Here is a 21,773-nt window from a genome sequence, read left to right on the forward strand (position 1 = left end):
GCATTCAGAGTTAACTCTCTCTTCAGAACTGATGCCAGTTGGGCACCTGTTAAGGCAGCAGACAGCTCCAGCCTTGGGATTGACAATTGCCGTTTGGGGGCCACTCTTGAGCGGGCAGCAACAAAGGCAACTTGAGCGCATCCACTGGTGTCTTCTGTGCGAAGATAAGCTACCGAGCCATATGCCTTTTCAGAAGCATCGCAAAATATGTGGACACTATATCTGCAGGTGTTGATGTCCAGCTCAGGGGTGGTGTAGCACCTTGGCACAGTAAGACGCAATAGCTGGGGAAGTTCCTCTACCCAGGAATGCCATTCTTGTAAAAGATCAGAAGGTAGGTTGGGATCATCCCATTTGCGCTTCCGATCCCAGAGCTTCTGCACTATGACCTTGGCTCTGGTGGTAAAAGGCACAATGAATCCGAGTGGATCGTACTGCCTGGCAAGGATGCTATAGATACTGCGCATTGTAGGCTGTGCATCAAGCTCAAGCTGCCCATGCTTAAAAGCCTAAGGTGTCTGATTGGCAGTGCCAAATCAAGCCGAGGGTGCTTTCTTCTGGGTCGCTTGCATCCTGGGTGAGCCAGAGTTCAGCACTTTCAGACCTACTCTCTGAGGGCAAATGGCTGATGATACTTGGGCAGTTACTGCTCCATTGTCTCAGGTCAAATCCACCTTCGGCCAGGAGATGGCGCAGTTTATCGACAAGATCTCTAGCCTCATAAGCTGACTGCAGACTCTGTAGACAATCATCTACGTAAAAACACTGTTCCACTGATGTGCGCAGTTTGTCTCCATCTTCAGTGTGGTCCGCCACATGCTTTTGGAGAGCAAAAGTGGCACAGCAAGGGCTTGAGGTTGTTCCAAATGGCAGAACTTGCCACTGGTAAACATCTGGGGGGTCATTCCTTCGCATTTCTCTCCACAGGAACCTCAACAGTGGCTGGTCCTCTGGGAGGAGGCGGACTTGGTGAAACATGCCCTTTATATCAGAACTGATTGCAAAGGCATGTTCCCGGAAGCGGAGGAGAACCCCAAGCAGAGTGGCACCCAGCACAGGTCCAGGGAGAAGATAACCGTTCAAGCTAATGCCTCTATGAACGAAGGAGCAGTTAAAGACGATTCTGTTCTTCCCATTATGGTGGATCATATGATGGGGGATATACCACCCAGGACTGTTGGTTGCTTCCTCCAGTGGGATCTTGCTCACATAGCCTGCCTCGACTAGCTTGCTGATCTCTTGGTTGTAGGTGGCAGCCTTGTCCGGATCAGCAGCAAGCCTCTTCTCTGTACCACGCAGGTGGGCCATCACGGCTTCCTTTGGAGAAACCAACGGAGGTAGATCAGTTTTCCACAACAGCGGTGTGGCGTATCACAAAACTCCATCTACCTCCACTCTGATGGTCTTCTCCTCGAGGATTTGGATGGCCTTTACATCCTGTCTTGAGCGTGTCACGAATTTCTCACTACGATAGGGCAAAGTATCCAATTGCCACAGCTTCTCGACGTGTTGTAGTAATTCAGAGTTGCTCAAGGTGATGGATGTTAAAAGGCATTGCTGAGTGGTGAGGCTATGCTTCACGAGCTTAGAAGGCCCCTGGAGTGACCATCCCAGCTGGGTCTTAATGGCAGCAGGCCCTCCCGGTGGACCAAGACGCACAGGCTCCGTTGGTATGATGAGATGTGGATGGTCTGATCCTATAAGGAGTAAGGGCTGCGCACAGTGAATAGGCTGTAGAGGCACATTCTTCAAGTGCCGATATGACTTCTTGAGTGCAGCAATTGGGTAAGTATGAGATGTCAAACCAAGCTCTTTAGCTGTAAATGCCCTTTGAATGAGGAACATCTTCCCAGGTTGGTGAGCAGGTGACACTGAAAACGACACTGTGGCTCCCTTGATGACGTGCATCTCTTGGCATACTGTACGTAAAGACAGTTCTTCAGACGTACCTTGAAGACCAAGTTGCTGTGCTGCCTCATCCAGCAAAATGGTACGCTCAGAGCCGTCATCTAGCAGTGCATGTGTGTCTAATGAGTTGTCACCATTCCTCAAGATGACTCGGCTAATCTTCAGTAGCACCTTACTACTACCAGCAGGTCTGTCCACATAGAGGGTTTGAGCAGTAGAGCTAGTTGGTTTGGAATTCTCCGTTGACCCAATCGTGTTCTTCACAGAAGTAGTCGTCTTACTCCCCGCGTTCACTTCATGAAGGATCTTTAAATGCCGCTTGTCACATTTCTTACACTTAGCCTTAAGAGTACACTCTGCACTTAAGTGTTCACGCCCGCACTTCCAGCACCTCTGATTGCACCGGATCCACTTCTCAATTTGTTCCTTAGTAAGGATTTGGAAGTTTGCACACTGGTTCAGATAGTGCTTTGTGGTGTTACAAAAGGGACAGAATTTCTTTGGCTTTTCCCTAGGCTGGTCTGAACTACCCAACTGTGGTTCAGACAGGGAACTGTCCTGCTCTATGCTGTGAAGAACGGTCGTGGACTTAGGCTGTGACTTGCGGTCTTTGTGTTGCTCCTTGGGGCCCTGACGTTCCTTACTAGGCTCAACAGTTGGCTGTGAATTATCCACTTGAATCATCACTTCATATTCCAGCCATTTCGCCAGGTCAAGTAGAGTGGGAATCCTCTTGGGATCCACAAACCTCCTGAAGTTCGCTCTTAAATCATAAGGCAACTTCCCTAAGATACGGGAAACATGAGATCCACATCGTAGCTCTGTATCCCCAGCATAGCCAAGCTGGTCTAACATGCCTACTAATGCTCGCACTTTGAGCGCAAATCGCTTGAATGCCTTGGTGTCGCCCATCTTGACATTTGGCTCCTCCATTAGCTTTGAGATACGCTGAAGTGCAAGTTGATGTGGTTGCCCATATAACTCAGTCAGAGCGTCCATTGGATCAGAGTAGGGGTAACGGCTATTACTGTAAGAATCAGCAACTAGCAACGCGTCCTCCAGCTTCAGGTGATCTGTTAAAATGTGAAATTTGAATTGCTCCGTTGCGTCTGGGGGAAGGAGGTTGTCTAGAGCAACTTTGAGCCTGTTGAACTCACGTGGATCTTCATGCTGGAAGTCAGGGATCTTTGCCTTTGGACCTCAATAGAAAAACTCTGTCTCTACAGGACGCGGTGGTGAGGAGCATCGAGATGAGTGAGAGCTCTGACGCTGAGGTGAGTAGGATGGCTGGTGCTGAGAGCTAGGGTGTAGAGGTGAATAAGATGGTTCAATGTATCGAGAACCATAATGCCAACCTGGGTCATAGCCCCTCTCAGAGTTATATCTATACTGCCTGGTATAGCCCTCAGCAGGTGGGCTACGATGATAATGCACATAGAATGATCTACGGAAACGTTGTGACATACCCCAGGTTGAATCATGACGGGAACCTGTAGGTGAGTAATGGCTACGGCGAGGAGGTGACTGAGGATAGTGGCTTGGGTTTCGGCTTGAGTGGTCTCTGGTTGATGGCCCATGATGGCGTAGTAACCCGTCAAGACCACTAGTGAGCTCATCAATATCCTCTCCTTTTAGTGCATGCTGTTGCTTGCTCTCAGTGGCTGCCAATTCAGCTACAGGTTGTGGAGGACGTGGATCCTGATGATCTCTTTGAAGCGTCTCCCCTTCCTGTGACAGCGGCGAGCTTGATCTAGAGCGTGAAGCTCGACGCCTTGGGAGTGAGTGATATTCATGTCTCATGCGCCGAGACCTCTGCTGCTCCTCCATCTCCTCTATATAGTGTCTCAGCCTAGCATTGTCTTCAGCGAGTTGATATGCATGCCTCCTCAGCTCTGGAGTATGTGCGCTCTCAGCTTGAGGTGCTTCTTGTGTTGTGGGTGACTGATGGGTGTCAGCTGGGTGACTGGCTTCGTCTTCTGCTTGCTTCAACATTGGTTAGCTATAGAACTTGCTGTATCCGGCTCGAAGGACCATGTAACGTGTAGGTAAATGAATTCTGGCTACTAATCCATTAGCAAGCTCTACAGGTTGTCCGATCAGAACAATGATGAGGAAGAAGTATTTCCAAGCAAAGGTCTTCTTTATTTATCTTTCCACCCACAACACATGAATAAATTCTTCTTTATATCAAAATAAACATTGTCTCTGTGCATGTATGTGTGGTTCAGTAGATGCACACACACAAAACTATGAAACATCTATGAAAGACTGCAGACATGATCCAACTGCTGCTACCACCTTGACCTTGCCTTCTGCTACTAACAAACGCAAAAGGGGGCCTAAAAGGGTCCTCAAATCTAAAGGGTGGCCAAGTAACTGCCTGACTAAAATAGGAAACTAAATAATTGGCATAACATAAAAGGATATCAGATGGGCTTTTGTACACCGGGAAAGTAGGGAAGCGGAAGTGCGTGTACAGCGGATGTAGAGTGGACCAATCAGAGCCCTCTTGTCTGCGACGCTGTCTGCGAGGCTTCTGCGGTGGTCACAATTTTTGGGAGGTGCACGCAGAGCGTCTGCGAAGGTGGGGGGGCTACGCAGACGCCATCTGCGACGCCATCTGCGAGGACTGGGTTGTCAGCATAAATTGGCCTTAAGATGATTACAATATCATTACACATCACAATATACTTACGTTCATTTAACATAGGCCGAATTACGACCAGATTGGTTTACGACCGATCAGTCATAACCAAACGCAGTCGTAAGTCGACGACTACCTGTACTTGAATTCACCAACTTTCTTTACATCTACTCCTTGCATCTTCACTACACTCTCATCCCCATTCTCATTGATGCACATGTATTCTGTTTTGCTACTGCTCACCTTCATTCCTCTTCGTTCCAATGCATACCTCCATCTCTCCAAACCCAGTTCAACCTCCTTTCACCACATATCACAATATCATCCGCAAACATCATGTTCCATGGTGACTCTTGCCTCACTTCATCCGTCAAGCTATCCATCACTATGGCAAACAAGAAAGGACTCAAAGCAGATGCTTGATGAAGCCCTACCTTTACCTTGAACCATTCAGTCGTTCCAACTGCACACCTCGCTGCTGTTTCACTGTTCTCATATACGTCTTGTACCACTCTAATATACTTCTCATACAATACCATAACTCATCTCGCAGCACTCTATCGTATGCCTTCTCCAGGTCTATAAACACACAATGTAGCTTTCTCTGGCTTTCCCTGTACTTCTGGTGTAAGTGGTTAGCACGGCTGCCTCACAGCAAGAAGGTTCTGGGTTCAAGCCCAGCGGCCAGCGAGGGCCTTTCTGTGTGGAGTTTGCATGTTCTCCTCATGTCTGTATGGGTTTCCTCCGGGTGCTCCGGTTTCCCCCACAGTTCAAAGATATGCAGTTAGGTTAACATGGGGCAGCCTTGGGCTGAAGTGCCCTTGAGCAAGGTACCTAACCCCTGACTGCTCCCCGAGCACTGTAGTGTGGCTGCCCACTGCTCTGGGTGTGTGCGCGCGCGTGTGTTCACTGCTTCAGATGGGCTAAATGCAGAGAATGAATTTCACTGTGCTTGAAGTGCGCATGTGACAAATAAAGGTTTCTTCTTCTTCTCCATTAACATTCTTAAAGCAAAAATTGCATCCAACGTGCTCTTCCTTGGCATAAACCCGTACTGCTGTTCACAGATAATACTACCTGTGCAATTCCACCTTTAAAATACACTTATGTTAGCTGTATATCTGCAAACCTGTTAAAAAAAAAATTAACAAATTTGCATAAATTTTCTAAATTTGTAGTTTATTTCTTATATCCTTTTTTGGATACTTAGTGCTTTTGCACTACTTCACTGCCTTGTCTTTTTTTCTTTATATATTTTGCTGCTGTAACAATGTAAATTTCCTCTTGTGGGATAATAAAAGGCTAGCTGAGCTTAGCTTATGGTGGACGCTCATGACGTAGCACATTTTGATCACGTGGTTGCAAGTCGTCCATACGGCTACAAGAATAAATTTATTCGTCAACTATTTCAACAGGCCATTGTGAGTACACCTTCTGCCATATCCTATTGGTCTACCTTTGTCAGAGATATTAATTGGGAAAAAGTCTGGCTATTACCTCACAAGTTTTTGTTAACTAACAAGGTCAAAGAGATATCCTTCAAGATGCTCCACAGGTTTTACCCAACTAATCAGTATATACAGAGGCTCGAGAAAGACACTGATGTGAACTGTACCCACTTGCCCCTTTTCCACCAAATCAGTTCCAGGGCTGGTTCGGGGCCAGTGCTTAGTTTGGAACCAGGTTTTCTGTTTCCACTGACAAAGAACTGGCTTTGGGGCCAGAAAAATCGGTTCCAGGCTAGCACCAACTCTCTGCTGGGCCAGAGGAAAGAACCGCTTACGTCGGGGGGGGGGGGGGGGGGGGGGGGGGGGGGGAGTTGTTAAGACCAACAACAATAGCAAGACCGCCAAAGCCGACATAACACCAGCTAACGTTAGCTCATAAAGGCTAACATAACCACCTCACATTCAGTGCAAGTAAGAGTCAAAACGTTATTAGGTTATTTCCTGTCTCCTAGAACGTAATCGCCGTCCATTCAAAACCTGTCGATCAACACAAACATATTGGATCTGCCGTTTTCTGATCCCATTGAAGCACCGTAAAGCCAGAAGCAGCAGCTGTACAAACGCAAAGTCATCCATTATTGTTGTTGTTGCTGCTGCTTCCTCTCCATGTTGTTGTTGTTTCGATGTTCGCGCCAAAGTTTATGCAAACGTAGAGACGTAACTGACGTATACAGTGACGTAATGACGTGGCTCCCCTTAGCACCCCGAGCTATGGAAAAGCAAACTGGTTCTCAGCTGGCTCGCAAGTTGAACGAGTTGTGAACCAGCACCAGCCCTGAACCAGCCCTGGAACTGATTTGGTGGAAAAGGGGTAACTGTAACTCTGTTAACGAAACCTTGGTCCATTTATTTTGGTCTTGCCCACACACCAGACAACTTTGGGGCAAACTTACACGCTTTATCAGTGATCATATTTACCCTCAGTTTAATTTATGTTGGAAAAATGTCTTGTTTGGCTTCACTGAATTTGATAAGAAATTAAATTCACAGTTTTATCTGATTAATTTGCTTATTATTTTGTCCAAGTTTTACATACACAAATCTAAATTCTCAGGCAAGAAACCAAATTTTCTGGAACTGTCTGCATATGTGAAACAATATGTCTCCTCAATATCTGATTGTGAAAATAAAAAAAAGCTGTTAAAACATACGATCTTTGTAAGCTTTACAAAATATTTATTGAATAAGTTTTCCTTTTGGGCGGCACGGTGGTGTAGTGGTTAGCGCTGTCGCCTCACAGCAAGAAGGTCCGGGTTCAAGCCCCGTGGCTGGTTGTCTGTGAATGGTTGTCTATGTGTCAGCCCTGTGATGACCTGGCGACTTGTCCAGGGTGTACCCCGCCTTTCGCCCGTAGTCAGCTGGGATAGGCTCCAGCTTGCCTGCGACCCTGTAGAACAGGATAAAGCGGCTAGAGATAATGAGATGAGATGAAGTTTTTTCTTTTTTTCCTATCTGTTTTGCTGTGACCCCTGGCGTGTTTGTTTATGATGAATGTATGTTTCTGTATTAACGTTGTATACACATTAGGGTGCATCAGTTGCCCTCACTTTCATAAAATCTGATGCATTTTTGTTTGGGTGTTCCTTTTCACCAATAAAGACATCCTGTAAAATTTTTTGACCATATTCAAAAGTCTAATGGTGGCACCATGAGGTTCATTTTTTGCCAAAAAACGCTTATTTTATGTTTTCGCGTAAGGTTTGAATCACAATGTTGGACTCCATTTATTGATTTCTTGTGACCTAGAGATCATGTTAAGAACCTTTGCAAGGGATTGAGAAGCATTAATGTGATTCATAATACATTTGTATTGTTTAAAAGTAGTTGAACAATGATTCAATGAACAGCTAAAACTCAAACTGTGCTTGATAATATATTTAGAATATGCACTAAAAATGTGTATCTAAGATATTTGGTATACTCTATAAGGTGCCATAATGTTTCATGAAAAGTGATCGAAATTTTGTCATAAAAGTCATAAAATAGCAGCTTTTTCCATAACTTTGAGCTCCTGGTGCTACCATTAAACTTTTGAATTTTGTCAAAATATTTCACCCAGTGTGTTTTCTTACCAAAAGGAACATAAAAACAAAAATGCATCATGATCGGAGGAACTTTTTATTTTTAGGGGGCAACTGATGCACCCTAATACACATACTATGTACTTACTGCACTCATTTGTGTGTATACACTCCATGTTATTAAGGGTTGTTTTACAATCAGGGTAAAAAGTTTGTTTGTGTCACAGGGGTCCAAAATTCAAATTGATTCAAACTGGTTCTTGTACCAGTTTTTAAGTGAAGGACAAGTTAAAGAACAGATTTCAGGTAATTGTTTGACATATGTGTATGGTAGTTTTGTGTAATCTGCTATAAGATAAAGAAGATTAAGTGTAGCTTTAAGCAGGGCTGGGAGAAACAAATGAAGTGATTCTCAGAGAGGACATTTTTTTTGACAATTCAGAATCCACTACTTCCATAGTGCTTTTAAATATAAGGCTGTAAGCTTTGTGTTAGTTGTCTCTAATATTTATGTCCCAATATCTTGACCACATTTTAAGATGAAAATAATCATTTTACATATGTTATTTTATATTGAAAAATTAGCTGTCTCAGAGAAGACATTTTTTTGACACAATTACATACTAATTTGATCAAAATAGTCTGAAAACTTACTGGCATTCAACATTAAAACTTTGTTTCCAATGATATGGAACCAAATATTTGTTTTATGGTATAAAGAATGATTTAAGTGCATCCCTTTTGGAGCTACCTGTGGTCAAAAAAAGCACTTTTTCTAAATGACACGAGTAATTTTGCTAAATATGACATATATTGCCATACATTCACCAAAAATCAGACCCTCCAGGATTTCGCGATGTTGCGATTTGCAACTTCAACGCAAATTCAACCAATCCCCGCGAATTCAGGGCGGTGTTGCAATTATATCCAATCACCGCAACTTTCCCGCAAATTTGACCAATCGTTGGCGTCGTCGACAAACCACCTTCCACCTTACTTCCGTTATACATTCAAGAGAAGCAGCATGTGCAAGTCAGTGTTTATGTAGGCTTAAATTCTGTTACTGAAAGTGTCATGTTTACAGTGAAGGACTGTGTGCACTTTACATTATTTTTTTACTTAATACAAGAAATTAATGGATACCAACATTTTTGCCAAAATGGTATTTTATTTTCCATTGTTTAGGCAGCTTCAGCATCATACAGTAAGATTCTGTTCAAATTGTTTTTTTTTCTTCTATGAAGCCTGAGCCATTTATTTTATTAGTTTATAATTATTGTTTAATTTAGTCTTCAGGAGAGACTGCCTGCACACAATACTAGTATTAATAGTTTTTTTTTTTCCTTACATGAAAGCTGCAGCATTTATATTATATTTTAAGGTAACTTCATGTTGTGCTGTGAGGTTCTCTGCACTTTAACTTTTGAACCAGCAGGTGCATTTGGATAAGTAAAGCCTATTTTTCTGCATTTTTGTAGTCCTGGTAATCTTTTATATTGGTAAAGTTGTTTATAGGACTATTTCTCAGTGTCTTTTTGTTTTTTTTAATCAATAGTTTTTCAGTAATAACTTAATATTTAACATATCACTCAATTTTAAATCACAAAAAGAGAAAATCGCGACAAAAACCTAAAAAACACCGCAACTTTCATCGCAATTTTTTGGAAAAATCCCCACAACATCAGACATTTTAGCCCACAACAATCACAAAAAAAGGCCCGAGAAATCCTGGAGGGACTGATTATATTTAAAAGCACTATGGAAGTAGTGGATTCTGAATTGTCAAAAAAAAAAAAAAGTCCTCTCTGAGAATCACTTCATTTGTTTCTCCCAGCCCTGCTTACAGCTACATTTAATTTACTTAGAAAAAAAAACCAAACTAAATAGTTCATGAACATGCTATAACATTAGATCAGTGGTTCTCAACCGGTGGGGCGCGCCCCCCTGGTGGGGCGCGGAGGTACTCCAGGGGGGTCGCGAGTAGGCTTCATGTATGGAGGAAAAAAAAAATCTGGGGCTAACAGGCTATAGTAGCTAAGCAGATGCAACACATTTACCCATGTCAAAATGCAGGACATTGGACTATTACATACAAATCAATACTATTATAAAATCTATCAACAATCTATCATAAAATCTTGTGTGTGTAGCCGCATCAGTCGGGGGAACTGTGATATGTTCCCAAGCCTTGCAGACTTTATCAGTAATGCAGGCACTTCCCACGATTTCTCATCTGTCTTTCAAGCAGCGTCAGAGCACCTGTCGGTAATGAGAAAACAGTTTGCGGCATACTTCACAGAGGATTATCGCTCTTTTGCGTGGGTTCGAGATCCATTTGTGTGTACTGCTGACGAACTTCCAGTTGACATGCAGGAACAGCTTATTGAGCTGAAGAGTGACAGTAGACTTAAGGCAGTCTTCACCTCATGCCCTCTTTCGACATTCTGGGCAGCATTGATGCAGGAGTATCCGCAACTGTGTGATGTAGCCTTGAAACTGCTCATCCCATTCGCATCGACCTACTTGTGTGAGGCAGGATTTTCAAAAATGACTGCGCTCAAAACGAAATATCGCAATCGTGCGCAAATTGAGGATGACTTGAGACTGTGCTTGTCAAACATTTCGCCAAGAATCGAGGATCTTTGTAAGGCAAAGCAGGCTCAGGTCTCGCATTAACGCAAATGCAGATCACAAAGGCACAGTAAAAAGTAAAACCTAAATTCACGCCTGGTCCCAATTCCCAATGATATCAATAGCCAGCTAATGATAAGCCTAATAAAATACCTAATAAAAACACTAATAATAATAATAATAATAATAATAATAATAATAATGATGCCTATTAATAATAATAGCATAATAATAATAATAATAATAATAATAATAATAATAATATCAACAACCAACAACAGCAATAATAATAATAATAATAATAATAATAATAAATAATAATAATAGGCCTAATAATAATAATAATGCCTGAAAGAACATAAGTCTTGTACTACTGCCAACAGCTTAGTAATGATAATAGGCAATAATAATAATAATAATAATAATAATAATGCCCGAAAGCAGATTAGAAATGTGGTGCTACTGCCAATTATAACAATAGCCTAATAATGATAATAGGCCTATGTATTTCTATGGAATGGATAATGCTACTACTGCTGCTACTGCTACTACTACTAATAATAATAATAATAATAAAAATAATGATAATAATAATAATAATAATAATAATAATAATAATCTAGCCCAGGGCTATCTATCTATCTATCTATCTGTCAATATAAGGTGCTGTAGGTCGGGTGGCGTCACTGCGGGTGAGTGTGTTGGGGGGGGGATGGGGGCGGGGCGAGAAGAGGGGCCCCCAACTGCAATGAACCAGCTTTGGTGGGGCCCAGGTTGCAAAAGGTTGAGAACCCCTGCATTAGATGAATGTTATGGACTACTAACAATTTCTTAACTGTTGGAATTTTATTTCTATCAGCTATTTTTTGACAAGGAGTCTTTGATAACATTTTTTGCTACTTTTCTTTATCTTATAGCAGATTACACAAAACTACCATACACACGTCAAAAAAATTACCTGAAATCTGTTCTTTAACTTGTCCTTCACTTAAAAACTGGTACAAGAACCTAGCCTGGCAAGCCAGACTAAATGTGAATATTTAGTCTGGCCTCGATCCGTAGACATTTCCGCAGCGGGTAGGAGGAACAAACCGCTGTCTTTCAAACTGTCTCTGTGTGTATTGAGGTATTTCACTCACGTGACCAAGTCATGTGATGCTGCCATTTTGGACGTCACGGCTCGAATCAGTTTGAATGCGAGGAAGGCGACAAACGAAAAACATAAAAGAAAAAGGAGCGAGATGCAGAAAACACCTTCACTATCCAGTGACGTAGGGCATTTACAGGGCGAGCAGAGGGAGAGGTATTTGCAAAAATTGAGGTTAGCAGGCTTAGAGAACGACGTTTACCTTCTTCCACCAGGATTGTTCACTGACGTACGGAAGTACATGAAGCCCTCGTCTTTACCTGACTTCGGCCCACATGATCCGTATACCTGTGTCGTTAAAAACCCATCGCCATACACAGGCATTGATCTGAAAGCGTATACGAGTTTGGATACCTACAAATATTTTGTGTCAGGCTGGGTAACATGCCTACATCAGCGGGTCATCCCTGGAGCCGGTGGTCGCCATCTGATTACAGCTAAGGTTTGTTCACATTTTCATTTACTTTCGGTCCTCAGGATAAACAAAATGTTATTAAATGTCATTGAAATAACTTCTTAGTCTGTTGAGACATGGCCCGTTATAAATTTGCTGTTACCAGGCAATGACTAAGAACTGTATTATTAGGGTCGGTGTAGTTGTAGCAGTGTATTAGCAACTAGCTGTTAGCACTAGCTAATGTCAACAACATCATAGCTGGTATGTTACTGTAGCAATGTTTATGTTCAGTCATTTGGATGACTGTTAAAACTCTTCAGTCTCAAGTTTTTCCTTTACTGGATTTACTAGTTTACTGAGCTAGCGCGCTCGGGCAAGCCGGGAGCTAGCGCGCGCTAGCCAGCCTGCCGGGAGCCTGGCTAGCACGCACTAGCCAGCCTGCCGGCCGGCCGGCCAGCGGGCACACGCTAGCTCAGTAAACTAGTAAATCCAGTAAAGGAAAAACTTGAGACTGAAAGGTTTTAACAGTCATCCAAATGACTGAACGTAAACACTGCTACAGTAACATACCAGCTACTGTTGTTGACATTAGTTGGCTTGCCGTCCAAAATGGCGGACACCGGGGCGTCACGTGACCCTGTGACGTCAGGTGAAATACCTCAATAGGCCAACGCTCTGACCAATCAGCGCAACAGTGACTACGTTTACATGCACGTCCAAATCGAGCTGCTGTTGGTAATCGAGCAAAGGGTCCCAGCAGGGGTGCCAGAGAAATCCAATCCTACATGCACAAGTGAAATCGGGCTATTGTGCAAGGTGCATTGTGCACCCAAGCCACACGTGGCGCTACACGCCCCATCTTGTTGGTACACTTCCGGTTGTCGTCATGAAGAAGACCTATAGTGTTGCCAGATACTGCTGACGTTTTCCAGCCCAAAACATGTTCAAATCCGCTAAAATGCACTTAAAACCCCCAATCTGGCAACACTAGCAGTTCCGTGTTCAAGCTGTTAGGCTTGCTCTAACAGACTGCATGGCTACAAACTGTCCGGCACAGACCACTATTTTGTAAGACAACTTATTTTGCACAATAATATTTTTCTAAAGTCCATTTTTTGCTTACAAAAAATATTTTTTTTGCTTACAATTTAACTTATGTCTTAATAAACACACAAAAAGTTCAATTGTTTTGTTTTTATTGACATTCTTCAGATGTTACAAATACAGTGACTTGTTTATGTACACAATTCACAGCTATGCAACAGCTGTACAGATGTACTTGGTGATACAGTAAGTGAGCTAAATTTTAACAGTGCAAACAATGCCACAAAAAGAAAAGATTCATGCCGTTGTCATGATTCGTTGTCATGCCGACCGAGGCTGTTGTGTTTCCCGCTTGTGGTCTCGTCACTCGTCACTTCCGTAAGTAGCTCGACAACTAGCTCGATAGGGTATACATGCACAAAGTAGCTCGGCAGAAATCGCATAAACTAGGTCGTGTAGCTCGATTCCGAGAAATCAAGTTCGGTTCAATTTCAGCCGAATTAAGGTGTATACATGGCATTTTGAACTTCGATTTCAGTCGAGCAACGGCAGAAATTCGATTCTCTCTATGTGCATGTAAACGTAGTGAGTGACTGTGACGTAGTCAGAGCGACAGAAAGCAGTGGGGGAGGCCTTGAAATAAATAATTTTTCAAAATGCGTATTAATTAATAAACAGGTTCTAGATATTAATAAGTTTGGAGATAATGACCACAAGTTTGGAGTCTGTACCACATACACATTTTTTCCCCAAGTGTTTTTCAAGGGTTTGCTTAAACTGTTTTTGAGAGTTTTTATTTAGTGGTGTTTGGTGAAATAATTTCCCTTAAATTTAAAATAACGGGAAAATAAGAAACAAAAAGTAATGTTTCAAAGCTGTTTATTAATTCTTCGTACTGCACAAACTAGCCCCATCCTTTTGGCTACGAGCGGAGCCAGCTGGTAGATCAGACTTTTGCCATAGCCGGTCGGCAAAACAGCGAAAACGTCCTTCTTGAAAAGGAATGAGCGGAGAGCCTCTTCCTGCTCATGTTTCAACGAAAACTCCAAGTCTAATTCTTCTAAAACTGATTCCAAAGCGGAGTCAAACGCACATTGTTCACTAGCCGTAGCCATCTTTCCTGCTGCGCTTTCTCCAGCGTCGCGCAGCTTTGTCGTCACTCCTGCAAAAGCCCGCCCAAAGAATCCAAACAAAAACCTTGCGTTGTGATTGGCGGGCGCGATTTGATGCCCGGGGTGTTTTTGTTTATATGGTGCGAGGCTAGACCCACTCGCTAGGCAAAAATATTTTTGGCCGCTAGGCGGGCGGGTCTAGTTTACTAGTGCCGCTTTTCCACTACAAACGCGGCTGAGCCGTGCCGTGCCGAGTCGAGCTGAGTCGAGCTGAGCGGGGCTGTTGGAGTTGCATTTCGACTACAACCGCGCTGAACCGTGCTGGCTGGAAGTGGGTGGACACATTGGGTGGAGTTAGCGAAAGTGGGTGGACGTCATGTGATGTCGTTAAGCAGCGCAAACAGTGACATCAGTGACAGTGGCGGAACAAGTCAGAGCCGGGCCGGGGGCGGGGCCAATGACCGGACCCTTTATTAAAGCTTATCATAACATCATTTTAGGCTACAAAATGTCCGCAACTGCGGTGTTTACCAATTTCAACACTACCGGGTGCAACTATGTTATTTAGTACATCAAGTCCTTCAAACGAACATGTAACTCAGAAACAAAAAACATTAGGATACTGTACATGGCTCATAATAAAACATCAATAGCCTATACTGCGCACATTATTTGAAGGGCATACGAATGAGCGCTCAGAGGTTGCAGCAGTGACAGGAAGAGTCAGAAATAAAAGGAGGGCGGTGCAAACCTCACTGAATGCACTGTGTTTACCAATTTCAACACTACGGGGTGCAACTATGTTATTTTGTACATTAAGTCCTTCAAACGAGCATGTAACTCAGAAACAAAAAAACATTCAGCTACATACTGTACATGGCTCATAATAAAACATCAATAGCCTACTGCGCGCATTATTTGAAGGGCATACGACGAGCCTTGCGCTCCGCGAACTCGTCCACGATGCTCTGTATGTCACTGATTCAGTGATCTTTTCAGCGGTAGTCTCACGACCCGAATAGTAAACAATAAACATGGAGGACATGGAGTCGTTAGTGTTGCTGGTCTCGGTGCTGTGGCTTGACAACGCGGACAGATACTGGCAAGAGTGTATAGATGAGGCGAGGCGCATAAGGCTTCAGAAATTCTCGTAATTCGTAATTATTCTCCTTCCGGGTTTGCGGTGTTTACAGATCCCAGCGCGCTCGCGGGGCGTGTGTGGGCATGTGAGGACACTCCTCCTCACCAATCAGTGCACAGGGGAGTGTCTGCTCACGCCCCCAGCCTCAGTCAGCACGGTTTGGCTCGCTTCAGCCCTACCCCAAAACGGTGCGAGTTTTAGGGGCTAAGCAGGGCTGAAACGAGCTGAGTCGTGCTGGTTTTTGGTAGTCGAAACGCGAGCCGTGTCGGGCTGAAGTGAGCTGAAGCGAGCTGAAAAAGGGTAGTGGAAAAGGGCCATAGGCTATTTTTTGCTACTTTTCTTTATTTTATAGCAGATTACACAAAACTACCATACACACGTCAAAAAATTACCTGAAATCTGTTCTTTAACTTGTCCTTCACTTAAAAACCGGTACAAAAACCAGTTTGAATCAATTTGAATTTTGGACCCCTGTGACACAAACTTTGTACCCTGATTGTAAAGCAACCCTGTACTCATTTGTGTGTATACATTCCATGTTATTAATAAAAAGATTGTTTAAAAAAAAAAAAAGTCATCCATATGGGGAGGGGAGGGGAGTGAATGAATGAATGAACCGGAAACGCAGGAACAGTAACTAGAGAAGAATGCGGAAGTGTTTGTGCAACAAGCCAATTCTGACCCAAAGCGCGGATAAAGCCGCTTTCTCGGGCCGGTTGTCAGCCTGATCTGGAGGAACCAGACTCAGAAGGAGACAAAGGACTGGGTGACACCGGATACTAGGATTAGAAATTAAATTTCAAGCGCCAGAGAGCTGAAATTAAGTATTTAGAAGAAAAATAAAGTAAAGCATTACCCATGCCGGCCTGCAGAAGGTAACACTCACATTTGGTACTCATCAACTGCCTCCACCAGCTGCCCCCACGAATCAAAGTCCGTGCCCTTTTTTAAACTTGCATGCCATTTCTGCACGGTCTTGCTGACATCTGCCATGTTGTCCAGCTGCAGGAACCCGGTTCAGATAAAACATCGCGCGCCCGTGTTAAATATCCGGCCGCGTGCTGCACCCGGACCAAGCCCTTGTTGTTGTGCGCGTGCAACCGAACTTAACCGAATCCTGCATTCAGCTTCCCTCGTGACAGCGCGCGCACACACACCGGAATGTCTCGGATGTCAGCGTCCTGCAGCCAAGAAGTTCAAGTTTAGAAGTGATTTTATTTCACTCTGATCTTTATTCAGACCTTCTCTTACCATGTCAACTTCTGGACTTCGTTAAGTTAATTGTCTAAGAAACTGTAACCTGAAAATGGGTTACTGTTTTAAAATAAAAGTCCCTAAAGACAATCAAAATGTTTCCTTTTCTCTCTCTCTCTCTCTCTCTCTCTCTTTTTTCTTTACATCAGGAGTGTCATATCGAGGGAAGTCTGTTCTGGACACCAGAAGGACAAAAATGAAGTCATATACTATCTCATTATCTGTAGCCGCTTTATCCTGTTCTACAGGGTCGCAGGCAAGCTGGAGCCCATCCCAGCTGACTACGGGTGAAAGGCAGGGTACACCCTGGACAAGTCGCCAGGTCATCACAGGGCTGACACATAGACACAGACAACCATTCACACTCACATTCACACCTACGGTCAATTTAGCGTCACCAGTTAACCTAACCTGCATGTCTTTGGACTGTGGGGGAAACCGGAGCACCCGGAGGAAACCCACGCAGACACGGGGAGAACATGCAAACTCCGCACAGAAAGGCCCTCGCCGGCCACAGGGCTCGGACCCGAACCTTCTTGCTGTGAGGCGACAGCGCTAACCACTACACCACCGTGCCGCCATACTCATCTCATCTCATTATCTCTAGCCGCTTTATCCTGTTCTACAGGGTCGCAGGCAAGCTGGAGCCTATCCCAGCTGACTACGGGCGAAAGGCGGGGTACACCCTGGACAAGTCGCCAGGTCATCACAGGGCTGACACACAGACACAGACAACCATTCACACTCACATTCACACCTACGGTCAATTTAGAGTCACCAGTTAACCTAACCTGCATGTCTTTGGACTGTGGGGGAAACCGGAGCACCCGGAGGAAACCCACGCAGACACGGGGAAAACATGCAAACTCCGCACAGAAAGGCCCTCGCCGGTCACGGGGCTCGAACCCAGACCTTCTTGCTGTGAGGCGACAGCGCTAACCACTACACCACCGTGCCGCCCCGTGCCGCCATACTATATCATAATAATGAGAACGCAAGCACGGTGATGTAGTGGTTAGCACTGTCGACTCACAGCAAGAAGGTCCTGGGTTTGAGCCCAGCGGGTGACGAGGGTCTTTCTGTGCGGAGTTTGCATGTTCTCCCCGCGTCTGCATGGGTTTCCCCCAAAGACATGCAGGTTAGGTTAACTGGTGGCTGGGTAATTCCGCCCAGATTTAGAAAAATGTTCACCACTGACCATCTCAGATTTGCTTCATACTTTCTGGAAATATTGTCAGTGTGCCCAATAAATAGTGTACAAAATTTTAGGCTTGTCCCTTCATTAGTTTCTGAGATATAGGGGCTTTAAAAAAAGGGGCGTGGGCCCAATTTCACAATTAAAACGAGTGCTACAGAAAATGGACCTAACTTCCATAAGTCATTACTTTTAAACTATTCATGCAAGATGCATGAATTTTTCAAGGATTGTTATTCAGTGCCAGACGCCTTTAAATACCAAAATAGAAAGTTCACAGTTCAATATTTGCCAAGTCATGGCTTGCTGAAAATCATTAAAAAAATGTGCTTTGGAGCAACTTTGATGCCCCATATCTCCACATTAAAGCACACCAGAGCTTTCAAATTTTCTTATTTATTACTCATGTTATAGTACTCTTTAGGCAGCTAGGTATGTGTTCAGAAGAAATCAAACTTTCTGATTTATTATGCTTTAAAAATTAAAAAAAAAAATTTGCGCCTATAATTCAAATGCATATTACAAATGGATGACAAGGTCTACCATAAAAACAATTATACCACTGGAAAGAGCTTGTATTGATTAGCAAATGCACAAAATATGAAGTTGGTACCCTAAACAAAACTATAAATATTAAGGTATCAAGTACAGCATGTTTTACGATAGACGGAAATGCTGTTTTAAGGCATATTACAATACAATTATAAACCTACAGTGTAGGAAAAATAGCAACCTTAAAATACTTTATTTGAAGAGCTTAAACAGTGTATTGATTTGCTTTTCCACATCAGATGGAAGTTTATACTGCCTGCCAGTTGATGTGTGGGGCATCAATGATTTTCATGACATGCACCAGAGGGACCCAACAGTTATCCTCTCTCCTGGGCTGAGAGGGACCATGAGTATTGTAATGGAAATTTCTAATAAACACTTCAGAACGCTTAGCAGTTGTCTTTTCAGTTATTTATTATAGTAGATCATATGAAACAGGAAAGGAAAAAAGAAGAAGAGAAGAAGAAGACACCACCTCTGGTGATGTCAAGAGTGCACTCTGAGTTGTGTCTTAGTGGCTGTTATCTATTATACTCTAAAGACATTCGCTTACTGCTCGCATCTGTACGTGATTGGCTCAAGATTTTCTATGAAGCTTTGTTAAAGCGTGCACCTGGCGTGCTCTGGGATGTGCAGGCGAATGCGTGGTTAGGGAGAACTCAGACACCCTGCTTATCACCAGCCAAGGGCACAGAAAGGCGATTACAGCATGTGGGGAAAACAACTTTTCTCAGTACACTAGGCCACTTGACCTCAACACACAGAAGCACAGAGAATAGGAATGTTCATTCACTAAATTTCCTTCACAGGATGCATAAATGTTACTTGTACGTCTTGTTCCTCCTCTGATAATGCACGAATGTTGCTTATCCACCATTGTCTGTCATACAAACATACAACATATTTACCAGGAATTGTATCTGCCAGAGAGACTGCTGATTTGACAGCAGTGTGTTAGGATTAATGGGGTAAAGTCTGATGTACATGGAAGCAGCATGGGTGTACCACAGGGATCAGTGCTGGGCCCATTGCTGTTTTCCATGTATATCAATGACCTACCAAGCTGCTGCCCAGGTGTTAACTGCCAGATGTATGCTGATGACACAATTATCCATGTGTCTGCCAAAACATCCAGTCTGGCTAGCGAACGCCTGACGCAGGCTTTGGTTCATATATCTGAGTGGCTTGAGCTATCTCATTTAACCCTTAATGTTAAAAAAACTGTGACCATATGTTTTTCCATCCATAATAACCCCTCTAACCATGATGCATTTAAGGTTATGATCAAGGGAGAAATCATTGATGCTGTAAATGAGGTGAGGTATCTAGGTATTATCCTGGACAAATATTTAAAATTTGATAGTCAGGTTAAACACATTTGTGATAAGGTCAAACCAAATCTGAACTGCTTCCGCCTTATTAGAAGAAACCTGTCAATGAAAGCTGCAAAGCTATACATGCATGCAAGGATTTTCTCTCATTTATCATACTGTATTACCTCATGGTCACAGGCGTCCTCTACCACTATGAAACCCATAGTCTCAATATTTAAGCAAACAATTAAAATCATGGACCAGAAACAAGTGAAATGGCATCATTGCCACATATTAAAGAAACATAAGCTTTTTACCTTTGATAATTTTATTAATTTTAATATTCTTACATTCTTCTTCAAATGCTTAAATAATCATATGCCAACACTGTTCTCTGAGTTGGCCATTAGGTGCCAGAGTTCTCACAGAGTTACGAGAGCTGTCACTAGTGGTGATTGTTTAGTTCCAAGATGCAGGACTTCTTTCTGTCAGTCTGCCCTCTCTGTAAAGGGGGCAAAACTCTGGAATTCTCTACCCACAGAGTTGAAGCTGGAAACAAATAGAAATGTTTTTTACAAAGGACTAAAACAATGGCTAAAATGTACACAACAGTGTACACATTAAGTCTTGTAGTTGGCTGACTGGTTTGTTCAAAATGTCTTTGCCTCGAAATTTGTCTCTCTTTTTCTCTTTTATCTCTTTTCTGGTTGTTTCTTCTTTATTTTCATATTTGAATGTTTTTATTTTTATTTTTATTTTTTTTATTTTTATAAAAGCCTCCTGTGGACTGGTGTTGTAAATTAGCACTTGTGCTAAAACACTCAAACAATGCATCTGGTTTGTCCAATGTTATTGCTATGTCCATATCAAATAAACATTTAATAATAATTTAACAGGGGCCATTTCCCACTCATATCCACAATGAAGCTAGGACCACCTGACACCCTGCTGACCTACAGCTGGTTGGACATGATTGGAACGAATGAGTGGTTGTCTCCTGTTCCAGGAATAGTAGCTGACCTTGAAAATCTTGTCTCCAATGCTTTTCCACTCTCCATAACTTCCCCTGTACCAACCCAGATGAAATGGATGTTCTTGATATGTTTTTCTGTCCACAAAAACAGATCAGATGGGGTTAGTATGTGATCACTCGTGACTGCCCGTAAGCTAGCTCGAGCTGCTGACCACTTTACAGTGCCTCCAATACCATCCCAGGGTGATTTACCATGAGAAGTGGCAAAGAAATGCCATTCTGCCAAAAGTCCAAAATCGTCTGCATGCTTTATTAGATTTGTGAAATTTTTATAGTTTTTGTATTGGGCTGCTGATCCATCACTGAAGTAAATGACCTTTTTCAGCTGGGGATGTAAATGGCATGCATATGGTAAAACCTTTTTTAAGAATACATGCACGGCCCCTGTATCATGCTTAAGGCAGTCACTTATTATGCAGATAGAGATGCATTTCGTTACTTTTGTACCATCTTCATTCTTTGCTCTAATGTACACTGCAAATGGATGAAGAGTGCATTGGCTGTTGTCCCAGTGGTATCCCTGGGCAGGATCCTGTACACAGAATGAATAGTTTTCGGCAAAATCCAAAAGCATCATACATTCATCCGCTGACAGATTTTCCTTCAAATTCTTCAAATATCCACTCTGGTCTTTGGCAATGAAATGATGTTTTGATATTTTGTCTGCTAGTAGATTATATGCCTTAAAACAGCATTTCCATCTATCGTAAAACAATGCCGTACTTGATACCTTAATATATATAGTTTGGTTTAGGGTACCAACTTCATATTTTGTGCATTTGCTAATCAAAACAAGCTCTTTCCAGTGGTATAATTGTTTTTATGGTAGACCTTGTCATACATTTGTAATATGCATTTGAATTATAGGTGCAA

The 21,773-nt window shown here is 43.0% G+C and overlaps 1 protein-coding gene across 2 annotated transcripts in view; it reads right to left on the reverse strand.

Annotated features, from left to right (window-relative positions):
* Positions 1–16,843, reverse strand: part of aida (axin interactor, dorsalization associated) — a 52,843-nt gene extending 36,000 nt beyond the window's left edge. The window contains exons 1-2 of one of the 2 annotated variants that reach the window (XM_060914161.1): positions 16,805–16,843; positions 16,440–16,734 (exon numbers count right to left, since the gene is read on the reverse strand). In XM_060914161.1, coding sequence (XP_060770144.1) covers positions 16,440–16,546 — 107 coding nt within the window. In that variant the 5' untranslated portion in view covers positions 16,547–16,734; positions 16,805–16,843. Of the gene's footprint in view, positions 1–16,439 lie in introns of both variants that reach the window. The other variant, XM_060914160.1, reaches the window with a different exon arrangement.
* Positions 16,844–21,773: the final 4,930 nt, after the last annotated feature.

The sequence above is a fragment of the Neoarius graeffei genome, chromosome 2, assembly GCF_027579695.1.
Source record: "Neoarius graeffei isolate fNeoGra1 chromosome 2, fNeoGra1.pri, whole genome shotgun sequence".
NCBI lineage: Eukaryota > Metazoa > Chordata > Actinopteri > Siluriformes > Ariidae > Neoarius > Neoarius graeffei.